Here is a 13,167-nt window from a genome sequence, read left to right as displayed (position 1 = left end):
CCTCACTGGTATTTTCTGGACTTGAGATAAACTTTCCATTTCTGAGCCCTTCGCTTTTTTGTGCATCTGAGACACGAAAAGCACTGAGGCAGAGTGCTAGAAGCTTTGTGCTTAACCCTAACTCTTGAGTTAAGATGAAAGCTAAGTCTCACAGAACTGCCAAAACAATCTGTGGTGTGTGTTTGTACAATCTGTGCTGTGAATTTATAGAGAGAGAAGCAAAGAGAAGAGTAAGAAGTGGTTGAGGCACAGAGAGTGTTTAGCCATCAGCCCAGAGCCTTGAGTTCCATGATTAACTGCACGCACGGATCTCAACAAGGCACTAGCTTTCCCTGGCCTCCGAGGTTGTGACTGTGAAATGGGGGGACTGGCCAGGTGACTGACTGCCAAGTTCCCTTTTAGCTTTAAGATTCCACGAGCTATCAATTAATAGTAGTAGGAAAGAAGAATAGGAAATACGAAAATATCAGAAGAATAACAGCAAAACATTAAAACAAAATTCATCTGGAGCCATGCTGAATGACAAACAATACGTGACCCAATAAGAAGAGTCCGGGTGGGGAAAAAGTGCTGCTTGGGGGGATTTACGGAGATGCTTCAAGTTCAAGCTTTGTCATCGGTGAAATGGCCTTCTGGGTCCTAACCCTAGCTTCTTTATAGTCTTCTGAAGTTAGTATGTTCCTACCCTGAGTTATAAATAATGCTCAAAAAAAAACAACGTAGATTTAACTGTAAACGACCCCTATGACATATTATTCTTACGTGCTACTTAAGCTAAAAGACCAAGAAATGCCAAACATCAGTCAGGAGGGGGTAAGAAATAAGGGAAACGATAAGCCTTCCAACTGTAATAAGCCCACGTTGAGAAGGGCACCAGCATTCTTTCATTGTCTCTCTGAGAACTACTGGATAAGGTAGAGAGAACAGCAGGCGGGTGGTAGGAGAATAACAGATTTTTATCTGAATATAGAATAAGAAGTTATTTGCTTACCACATCTTTCCATAACATCAGAGCAGTTTAGGACGAATATAAATATCTTATACAACAGGTCACAAGGTACTGAAAACTGTAATCCCCAGAGGTCATAAAATCCAAAAAGGAGAAGACACAAAAATCTAAAAGTAAATGTATCAATATATCCATTGTCAATTGTTAGAATAAATTAGTAATGCTTAGGTCACATCCCACCTTTGGGTAGTAAAACTGATGAGCAATTAAGCCCTTCAAAAAGTTGTCCTGGAAGTATAACATTGCCTATGGTTCAGATAAGAGAAATAAAAAAGTATAAGATACAGAGCAATGATGTAAATCTTTGCCATCCTGTGTTGTTAGGCTTACTAGCATTTAATGAGGTTTTGTTGGGTCACATGATATAAAAAATCTATTGTGAAACTAGATATCACCTGATCCAGGATTACAGGAACATAGGAAGATGGCTGGAAGGAAAACAGCCTATAATGTCCAACTGAACACATTAAGACAGCGGAGCCCAAGCAAGGACATCAAGGGACCGAATTACGTACCAACTTACTTAAGGCATCTGCTGCGTAGTTACTTTGTGAAACGGGTTAAATCCAAACATGAAAATTTCTGATACGAAGATTCTTCCAGCTTGTCAGGGTGTCAGACTATTAAACCAGACTGTGAGGGGTGGTTGGAGGCCTGAGAACTGAGAGAACAGACAACCATGTGACCTAGGTAACTTAGAGTCACCTGTAGCTGGAGGCCTTCGGAAAAGTGATGGAAAACATCGCAACTGGTCCTGGGTGGGTCAGGACCCACACGCCATCCTCCCACCCCTCCCCCACTGAACTCATTTTATAGCTCTTAGGAGCTAAATAAAAGACCAAGTTTCCAGGTCCTTCTATCAATAACCAACACAGAATGTTTGGGCCCAAAGAAGATGTAGGGCAAATCTATATTCCGGGTGTTAACATTAAATCACACCCTGAGGTTGGCCAATGCCTTCTTTCATGCGCAGAAGTGTTCATGGTATGAAGGCATCCAGCTTTGACTAAGGACCAGACCGTCCCTAAACCTGCACGGTGGGGCTGGGCTGCCGCTTCCACGAATGACACAGACCCCGAGCAAACAATGCTTCTTTCAAGGACCCTCATTCTGGGCAACAATTCTGCCTGACACTTACACATGATGTCACATCCTGAGTAACCATGATACAGAGGATGTGAGTCATGGACTCTTCCTGCTAGAACGCAGCCAAACGCGAAAGAATTCATTCTTTAAGTTGTTTGAACACAATGGGAACAGAGATACCGCACGTGGTCTATGTCAGAAAGGCCCACAAAGCAAAACTGAGCTCCTACTTCATATTGATGTTCTTGTTTCCTGATGGGTTTACATGATTTTTAAAATAGGAAAAAGAGCAGTGGAAAAGGGGGGGCGGAAGAAGAAAGAAAGACTAAACAAGTGAATACAAACAAGGAAATGCTGGGCTAAAAATGAGCTACGTTCTTATAGAATGGAAGTATGTGACTTCTGAACACTTTGTCTACTGGCAGATGTGAGAACAGAGGAAAAGCCTCTCTTCATTTATCAACAACTTCCGATATATTAAATATGACCATTTTATACTCTCAATTATCTCACTGTGTGAAATGGTAAAACATGGCAGAACAAGAAAATGAACATTATTTGACACAAACACCATCGTTCAGAACTATTAAACCCTTTCCAAAATACATGATGAAAAAAATGTTTAACACACTCTGATGCAATCCAGCACAACAAGCCTTTTCTGAAAATGAAAATTATGCCAAATTAAGATGCTTGGGTAAGTAAGTAACATTTTAGTTATGTTTTCCTATAATTTAGGTAACTTTATGTCTAATTAAAAATAATAAATAGGAATTTTATTTTGTTACATTTAGGTATTAAATCAGACAACAAGACTTGAACTTCAGCTTCTGGAACATTCCCTATCTACAAACAAATTGGAAAAACAGATTTTGGATCAGACCAGTGAAATAAACAAACTGCAAGATAAGAACAGGTAATAAAAATACAAAGAAATGTATAATCCAGAACTGTACACTTTCTAGATATGAAAGCCTATTTCATATGACTATTAATTATAAGCGTGGCTTCCAAAATGCTGAATTTCTTAATGTATAGTACAAGGATCAGAAACCTTGTGAGGGGAAGGTAGGGAGAGGGTTTGGAGAAAAATACTGCAAGGGCATCACCTTCTAAAACAGACTTCAACTTTGTTTTTTAATCCTCTGGCCCCTTAAAGATTCTCTTACACTAATCCTCCGAATTCTACCTCCATATTATGCATGAATCTATGGAAAACTACTGCCAGGGTTGTGCAGTAAAAGTCACACTGGCTGGGGCATTTTGATATTAACTTTGCCAAGTTCTTTGCCTCTGAGGACTTAGTTTATCCCAATGCAAAACGGTCTACAGCAGGAAAACTACACTTTATTGTAAACCAATGCACATTTCATGATGCAGTATTTACTCTTAAAGCATATGATAAAGTAAAAACAAAAGTTAATACTAAATATGGTTATATTAATATCTAAATAAATATTTTAAAAATCCCAAGAAAACCAATACAAAAACTAAGATTATGGATGACCAGTGGGGATGGTTTTCATAGGTTTATTCCAGGAGGGGACATATGAGGATAATTCTATTCACGTTCCAGGTGTGCTTACCTCCTTGTTTCTAATCGGGATATGTACACATGACATGGAGGATGGTCAGACAACAACACACTCTAATTCACAATTAAATAATTCTTTATTCTTAACCAAAAATGACTGTAAGCTTATTGTCTTATAATCATTCTTTCCTGTTAATCAAGAACTAAGCTGAAACAATTCTTCTGTTCTTTGAGTAACAATTTGGACTCATTATTGATTTAGGGTTTTGAAAAGCAAGTAGATTTTTATTCCAAATATTTTAATGTTTCAAATTTTTGTCTTCTGCAAAGTAGTAAATAAAATCTGAGACCAATAATTGAGACATAACAGTCTCTCCAGTTTCATGTTGTTAAAATGGCCTTATTTAATGTTCTTTTGAGTGGGCTGCAGTAATGCTGGACGCCCTGGTACTGGACACGGTCCCCACCTTAGTTTTCTAATTTAGTACGCAAGGATGCTGAAATGATCACTTACACACGTCAGTTACGTTACCCAGGCACCATCTTTGTAAATTTTTGTCAAATTGTATTGCCCTTTGCCTATAAAAGTGTGCATCTTATTCCCAAATCAAGACACACTGCTTAATATTTTCATTTACCACAAGGTGCAAACTTTCCTATACAAAGTCAACTTGAATTGCTGTGAAAAACAACTGACAACTTTCACTACGTTTTTTGATCATCCACGATTTGATGAAATTCCTTTGTATGTTAAAGCTTTACAATGTACAAAATAGTGATTGCAACCACACAGAAATCTGCTGTGTTTTCTGATAATTCTTGCTTAAATGATCCTTCACATTTTTTTCTCCTTAATCCTTCACAATTTTTCCCAGGTTAATTGACATTTGACCAGTAATGTGCTTTTCCAATAATTTCACTCCATTTTTATATGAAATTATATTTGAACATCCCAACATTTTCTCCGTAAAACTACCTTGTCGAATAAACATCTCTAACAAACGAAAATCCTACATGACTTGCAGCACCAGAGCACCACAACTTGGACAGCAGACATCTAACTCAGACTGGAGTTGCATAAGAACTGTTTCTGAATAACCTGCCATAGTGCGGACACTGAAAGGCGTAGCTTTTATCAGCTGACTTATAAAAACCATACGTAACAAATCTAAATCTATACCTGCAGGAAGAATAATCATTTTAGCAGCTGCAGAAATCACGCTCTCTTTTGTCACAAATATGAAATGAAATGGCAATGATAATGGTTTTTTCATCAACAACTGTTAGTAAATACAAATAAGAAAATTGTGTTGATGATTCTACATCTTTCAGTGAGTTTGGCATGCTGTTTTCAGGTGCCTTAAATTTTGACTAGCCTAAGACTTCATCTGCAGGAACAACATTACAAAAATATGTGAATGTGGGCTTCCCTGGTGGCGCAGTGGTTGAGAGTCCGCCTGCCGATGCAGGGGACACAGGTTCGTGCCCTGGTCCGGGAAGATCCCATATGCCGCGGAGCAGCTGGGCCCGTGAGCCATGGCCACTGGGCCTGCGCGTCCGGAGCCTGTGCTCCGTGACGGGAGAGGCCGCAACAGTGAGAGGCCCGCGTACCGCAAAAAAAAAAAAAAAAAAAGTGAATGTGTTGCACGTTTGACAAACCACATTTTAAATTATCTTCAATAATTCCCCCAATGTACAATTGTCTTCTTCATGGAAATTTCCAATGAAGTCAAAGTACTTATTAGAGTCACTATAACTTATACTTATACTTATACTTATTAGAGCCACTATAACACTTTTTGATTCACCAGCTGAAGTTGAAAATTACTATGCCCTTTTCATCTTATCATCCTTTTTTTTTCCTTCTAAAATAAGTGATTGATTTAGGGGTTACTTGTACCAGTTCAGTTAAATTGTGATATTGTTATATGATTACTGTTATGGAAAAATGTTGTCATTGATACTGTCCCCTTCTGAAGAGAGGCAATAAAAACTCATAAGAGAAACATGATTCAGCCTTGATGTTTCCACCAACAAGGATATTTCCCCACATTTCTCAACAGACCATGAATTATGTTAATATAAAGTTAAGCTGTACCTAAGTCCAACTGTTATGGTGATGATCAAATTGATCATCCTGTATCAGAAATTCAAATAAGATGCTAAAAAGCAAAGTGTCAGGCAATGCAGGCATTCTCCACCCTGCCCCACCCTCCTCCCATCACCCGTCAACACTGACCGTGGCATTTGCTGCGCTGCACAAAGTTCTTGCTATGAGTTTATGCTCTATTCTCATCTGTTTTATCCCGTTTATTTAATTTCCTTTTATTAAAAAAAAAGAAAAGCTTATTGCAACCCACTAAATTGATCACACAAGCCAGTAACAGGTCCAGATGAGCATTTTGCAAAATGCTGCTCTGAAATCCGATCTCTGAGACTCTTTACAGCCTTAAACGCAACGATACACGGTGCTGCTTATGACCAGCCTGGTCTGGGATGACCCGATGCCGGGCTCACCTCTTCAGTACCTGCTCGTATTTAACCTTAAGATTAAATCTTTTCGATTAGGATGTGACTGACCTCTGGATTCTACTGGTAGAGGTTTGGGAGAAAGAAACAAATTTTTTTTTTTTTTCATATCCATCCCACAGTATTCACACTCTCATTCACACTCTGGACCGTGTGATCATCACATCTTTCTTTTATGCCTCTTCATAGAATATTAAAGACAACAAAAGATTGGCTGGATAACAAATTTCAGCAAGATCACTTTGAAGGCAGTATACATGAGTGATTTTAAAATGTCCATACATTTTATGTTAATGGTCTAGGTGAAGCACTGTAGGAGTACTTCCTATTGCCTGTACGCTGATGGTCCTAGAAATGATTTTAGGTAGAAAAGAAAAAAATTATGCATTTATTTTTAGGTTACCTTCTGCTTACGGTAAGTCATCTTGCTTTTTAGATCAATGAAAGTGATACACAAGTTAAAAAAAATAAGTTAGCTGATATCAGTAAAAATATTAAGAAATAATAGTTGAAAAAATGGATATGGTGCAACTGATGAAAGTCGAAAGCAAATGTCTGCATCACGGTAACGGATTATTTCTTGACTTGGTACTTTGACAGTATACTTATTGTCACACACTGGTTTACAATGACTATTGGATGGGATAAATTTAAGAGCTGCAACTGTATTTCTGATAATAATACTGACTCATACTGACTGTTAATGCTCATAGGTGAGACCTGTAACGGGTAGTCTGTCCCTTGGCTGAGGAATGTTGTTTCCAGGGTTAAAGGTTCAGAAAATGTTACTGCCCCCAAAAAGGAACAATAGACCCATGGATTATTTGAACTAGAAGGGGTCTCAGAGAGCACCATCTAATCTAACGCCTTCACTGTGGATAGCGATTTACTTCTGTAGGTGGACTTTCCCTTAGATAGATATACACCTGAGATCCAAGGGGGGGATGGTCTGCCCCAGGTAACCCAGGGGTCACGTGCAGAGGCAAGGTTCTCAGCCTGGGGCTCTCCCCACTGACGCACAGGTGTTCCCAAACCAAGGGCACCTTGTCATTGTCCTTTGTCCACTGTCATTCCTCTTCAGCGGAACCACGGTCTTCAAGTGCACTGCATGTGGTAACTTCTAGTTATGAACCTTACATTTTCTCCTCATGTCATATCTATGTCCTCTATCTGATCTCAGCAAGTTTGAGAGCTTCTTCAGGGCCGTGGCAACATCTTGTTACTTTATAACTCCTTTAACACCTTAACAAAGTGCCCTGGAGAAGCAGAAATCCAATAAATATGAACGATTGTATAAGGATTATGAAACTGATTAGCTGTTTACAAAGCACTTGGCTTTGATGGTGATCAGAAAACCCTTCACTAACTAACAATTATTTCCCTTTACAAGTTTCCTGGAAAAGAAAGTTCTAGACATGGAAGACAAACACATAGTTCAACTTCGGTCAATCAAAGAAGAGAAAGATCAGCTCCAGGTGTTGGTATCCAAGCAAAATTCCATCATTGAAGAGCTAGAAAAACAACTGGTGACGGCCACGGTGAACAACTCAGTTCTCCAAAAGCAGCAACACGACCTGATGGAGACTGTTCATAATTTACTGACTATGATATCGACATCAAACTGTAAGTAAAGTTTACATACTAGTTTTTCTTCAGTTTTATCTGCCAGTTGTCGACGAACCTTTCAAAATTCTAAAAAAGACTCTCACCTTTCAGAAAAAGCACACTTCTCTTAATATTTCATATGAATGCTTTATAGAGTCTCAATATGGAATCGATTAAAAAGGAGGAAGAGGGGAAGGGGAATATATATTTATACTAATTATTATGAGGCAAACCAACCCAAACATACTTTTTTGTTCATGGGCTCAGAGAGTCTACTCTTAGTTAGTTCCATTGCTAACTAGATGTTTGGGGCTGGGTAAGTTACTAAACCATAGTGGACATTTTTTATTTTTTAAGAGGGAGAAACAATCCTAGGCCCGTAGGGTTGTTGTGAAGATTAAATGAGATAATATCAGTATTTGCAGTAACTGGCATAAGATTGGTACCCAAGAAATGCCAGTTTCCTTCTCTCACCACATCCTTAACTACATCTTGCCTTCCTTATTCCTTTTTGACCTTTCAACTTCTCTTCGATATTAGAGGGAAGAAGGGATGCATCTTCAGTCGTTAATTAGAGACATGATACACAACCTGTGTGGTATTTTTAAGTTTTTTTTTTTCTTAAACATTGGGTCTAGTTCTTGCTACGGTCTGTTTCAGTGTCCTTTCAACTGTATTCTTCTGACACAGATGCGCTTTACATATGATTCATGTAGAGACCCTCTTCACCTCCATAAAAAATATGTTCTCACATTTTCCTTGACTCATACAGCTATCCCCACTTTAACTACAGAAACATTTACGCAAGGTCTCTACTTAAACAAGGACGCAAACAAACAAAAACAGTAGCACAACCTTGTGCTAAGGGGCAGGTTTCACACCAGGTGGCCAGCTTGCAGCATGTGCCTTCCAACTAGACTTTCACTCTCTTATAATTAAAAAAAAATCATATATTTTTCTCACATTCAGAGAAAAGGAAAAGACAACTATCTGATGTCTGGTGGGACCAAGACAGTGTGAGGTATTAGCTGGGATGAGCCAAAGTAGAGAAAGTCACGTAGCTCAGACCCTGGCAGAACAAACGAGCACAGGTGAAAGAGCAGCAGGACAGCCTTCGTCTGTGCCGTGTGCTTCCAGCTGGTGTGCAGACGGGAGCCTCCACCTGTGATGCCTGCCCTCGCCACCCGGTCCAGACACCTAGGCTTTCGTCCGTCTCTAGAATGACGTACAAATACACACCTGCAAGAATACATACACACAAACACTTTTTCAATGTGGCAAAAGAGGGACTGGAAAGTCTAAACGTTGAGAGCAGAATAAAAATTTGAAAGAATTTCATAGTCCTAGACTTTTCAGACTTAAAAGGAAGAATTTCAAAGACGCAGATAAATAAATGTTAGGTTCCTCTTTAACGCAAGTTTTCATGAGACGGTTGCTAAAAATCCAAAGATTACTAAATGTCTTCACCCAATGGTCTAAAGAAACGTATAAAGACTTGGCCTCAGATAAACAGAAAGGAAGGAAAACAATCCACAGCACTGCCTAGATAGGACATGGCCAATGGGCTGTGGATGCAGCCACTGTAGAGCCAACTTTATTTTTAGGTACATTCTTTTTTATTCTTCTGTAATAACTTTATCTGATTCTACTCAAGATGGAAGATTTTTTTAAAAGTAATAGTTTATTAAGGCTGAGTGTGAAGTACTTGCATTACATATAGTTGATGAGAAGAAAAAGGAAGTATGGATTATTGGTAACCATCTTTGAGAGTTAACATGAAATAGGCTGAAGGAGTAACTTCTGAAAGGCTAAAATACTAGCATCTCCCTTTTACTTATTGTAAGAATCCAAATGTAATAAAACTTAGCAAATGAGTGCATCTTGAAATAACATACTTTTATCTTTTCACGAACTCCTTTTAAAAGCTTTCCTATTTTTAAAAAGCAGCTAAGCACTCCCTCATTGCTAAGGAAGAACAAATCATCTTCAGAGATTGCGCGGAAGCATTCAAATCAGGACTGACCACCAGTGGCATCTACACACTGACGTTCCCTAACTCCACAGAGGAGATCAAGGTAAGGCATTGTCTCCCATTTTCACCTCCCTGGCTTGAAGCAAGTCGTTTTAGAAGTGGAGCAACTGCAGACGTAGTTCACACACCCCGGATGCATCCCAGCTCCACTCAGAGCAAAGCAAGGAACACTGACACACGGAAAGGTCTCACCAAGGGCTCCGAGCCCAGCCACTGGGCACAGAACACTGACGATGCACATGAACGATGTAGAAATATCCATCTTATTTTATGTGTCTACCTAATATATAAGATAATCTACTTGTCGTCTCCTTGCATTTGGCTTAGTCATGCAGAGTGTCAGCTGTCTGCCTTGAAGTGTCAGACTCGCATCATTAACTTTAAAGAAAATGTCTTCCAAACTACCAGAGTTCGAATACCCATAGTTTATGTTTCAATCGTTACTTCAAGCAGCAATCGTATTCCATCCAAAAAACAAAAGGCTTGTTCAACTTGCAACTGAACCAGTCACACAAAATTTCTCTTTGAGACAGCCATGGCACCTTGATGTGCAGAAGTGATTTATACTCACTTCCACTGCATCAAACAGAAGATAAAAAGACGTGCCCGCAGCAGTAGAGGTTTAATAAGATTAATACTTTTTTTACTGCTTTGTCAGAGACATCCTGAAGTGAACTTGGCTTTTTCCCCCCAAACAGCGAGTGTGTGACCGAGGAACACAGTGACTCCGGCGTGCTCTGCACTAGTTAGTTCATTCCAGGGCACTGGCAGTTTCACCCACTAGTGCTTTTGTACCATCAGTGCAAATGCTGTCACAGCCCCAAAGGCCAAGGACATGGTTATGGAGACAGTTCCGACCCTTTGGACTTGCTGCAGGGGGCTCAAGGCTTCCCTGGGTGGGCCATTCATACCCCCATCTGATGGGCTGGAAGACTTAACTCACACCATCAACGAGAGCAGGTCTTTTTCTTTCCAAGTACCCATAGTTTACTTCAAGGTGGAAGCTCGTAAGTGAACCAAGAATCAGAATTTACCATCAGGAGAAGCCAGTGTACAGCTTAACTCGGTTTTTCTTGGATATTCTGGAAAACTTGCTTTGGGAGATGTTAAGCTTTAGATGAGAAAAAAAAAAAGTCACTTCCCCGGGGAGTATTTCAATGTGGCTTTGATAAGGTAAAACAACATACATGAGAATCAGTGTGAAGTGTTACAGAACTCTGGGATGACTGTATATGCTAAATGCCTATAAGTATGTTTACGTCTAACTGTAAAGGCAGCTACACATTGAATGAACAGAAACACTTACAGAAAAGGCACTTGACGCTGCATCAAAATGGAGACTTCAAAGGCTCCTGAAAGTATCATCTCTTTGAACTCAGGGTTATCCTCAGTATTTAACATGGTCATAAAGGAAAACACTTTAAAAATACAAACAAGGGCTTAAAGATGTGGAATTTCAAACAGTCACATACACTTGATTTTGAATTTAAGAGATAAATATTCGATTTATCTTGAATAATAGCACAATATTCTTGTGCTATTATTCACGGTAAGACTTTCCAAAGAAATCTTTCGAATTCATTCGTGCTGCTTTAAATCAACCTTGAAAATCAGTTAATGTCCCTAGCACCCTAAAAGTAGTGTATTAAGGGGAGAAAAAACCCAAATATTCTGTTGCAGATGAAAAAGTAATGAGCAGACTCTATACTAAGCCCTGCAGTCCCCTGTGCTATCTGGTTCTCATGCCAGCTCTTTGGACGCTGTTGTCTGTCACCAGATGTCGGTCTGTTCTGGGTCTGGAGGTAAGGGGACAGAAGTGACCTGAGCAGGAGAATGGAGAGTAGAGTGGGCTGCTCCCTGATGCAGACCCAGAGGGACTGTGTAATGTTTCCTGCCTCAGTGCGTGTCCCTGCCCCAGCTCGCCGTACCAACCCCAAAGACCTCACTGCCGGGAGAAGAAGATATACAGCTCTGGGGTGATGTGGTCTCAGGCCACGGCTGGAAACATTAGGATTTATATATGCCTTTTACACGTATGCAGTGAAAACAGCTCATTGACACAGCCGGGAACAGCAATCTTTGAAGCCTCAGTGTTTTCATCTCTAAAATATATGGTCCAGATGAGTCACCTCTGGATTCCCTTCCAGACTTCAGACTCCATAATTCAATCTGAGGAAGGCCGATAGATTTGGGTGTAAATTCTGACTGCAAACGTGTGCCTCTCAGCAAGTCACTGAACCTGCGTGAGGCTCCCGTTTCCTGATCTGCGACGTGACACGATGTCCCCTGTCTTAGAGAGCGGTTTCGGGGTGATGATGGAGAGGAGCACCCAGGACAGGGCTCGGTGCTTGCCATCCATTCAACACGCAAGGACTGTGAGACAACCTCTCTGTGGGCCAGGGCACCCGAGCTTGGCCTGCTTCATCTAATTCAAGGAAAGAATGTTCAACAGATCTCTGCGCAGATCTTTCCCAAAGAGGCCTAAATATCATTTCAACCTTATTTTTGAAGAATTCATTAGGTTTTTGTACAAGGTAGGCATTGCAAGATGGCATTTATCAGAAGCATTAGGGTTACATTTTTGCTAGTTAGAGACATAAGAGCTTCCTTCCCTACATTTCCCAGGATACCTGACGCCTAATGTCGATCTCTTTGCTCTTTAATCACTTAGTCACCATGGCCTCAGAGCCGAAGCATAACATTTAAATCAAGCGCTATTTGCTGAAAGAAATCAAGCTTTAGAGCGAGATATCAGGTCCCTGGACCACACCATGGTGTGCTCATCAAAAGTATTAACCGCCCTCGGGTTTGCTGTAACTTAGCAGTGAGGTCATGGGCATTATCTGAGGACTTATGCTTTTCCGACCCTGATATAATCTACTTCATCATTTTCATCTGTACCTTCTGGCTACGTGGAGAACTCTACTTGAACACTATCTTGCTCCGGAAGCCTCATGAGCCAACTAACCATGATACTTCGGTGTTTATAAATGCTCTGTTCTTTTTCTTAAGCTGGACAAAGTAATATTAAGAAAACGTTCCCATGATCCCGTCATTGTCCCTAATGGGGTGAGAGGATAGTATGGCTCAGACCCCAGCTCTTGGTCTTCACTGATTTGCACAACAAGATGGACTTGTTCTCTGATTTAAATATCAGCAACTGCATCAGGGTGATTCTGACACTGAAGAAGCAAGTATTAGAATGAGGACAGGCTCCCTGAGAACAGTGTGCCGTCCTTTTACCCGCTAGCACGCCTTTTAGGACACAGGGGCGCTAACATGTGTGCACAGGACTGCTCAGATCAATGGAGCTTATTCAGCTAGTTTACTAGACACGTTGACAGAAGTGAGCAGTACGGACCATCTTGTGGA

General features: G+C 40.2%; 2 protein-coding genes across 4 annotated transcripts in view; one reads left to right on the top strand and one right to left on the bottom strand.

Annotated features, from left to right (window-relative positions):
* Window positions 1-13,167, bottom strand: part of MCPH1 (microcephalin 1) — a 226,189-nt gene that overhangs the window by 100,238 nt on the left and 112,784 nt on the right. The window lies entirely within an intron of this gene.
* ANGPT2 (angiopoietin 2) overlaps window positions 1-13,167 on the top strand; it is a 56,298-nt gene that overhangs the window by 29,423 nt on the left and 13,708 nt on the right. For 2 of the 3 annotated variants that reach the window (XM_060136232.1, XM_060136234.1), the window contains exons 3-5: window positions 2,890-3,011; window positions 7,549-7,781; window positions 9,708-9,838. In XM_060136232.1, the coding sequence (XP_059992215.1) occupies window positions 2,890-3,011; window positions 7,549-7,781; window positions 9,708-9,838 (486 nt within the window). The remainder of the gene's footprint in view (window positions 1-2,889; window positions 3,012-7,548; window positions 7,782-9,707; window positions 9,839-13,167) is intronic. The other variant, XM_060136233.1, reaches the window with a different exon arrangement.

This window comes from Lagenorhynchus albirostris, chromosome 21 (assembly GCF_949774975.1).
Source record: "Lagenorhynchus albirostris chromosome 21, mLagAlb1.1, whole genome shotgun sequence".
Lineage (NCBI taxonomy): Eukaryota > Metazoa > Chordata > Mammalia > Artiodactyla > Delphinidae > Lagenorhynchus > Lagenorhynchus albirostris.
Note: the sequence above shows the minus strand (reverse complement) of the source record. Positions and strands in the feature narration are given on the sequence as shown.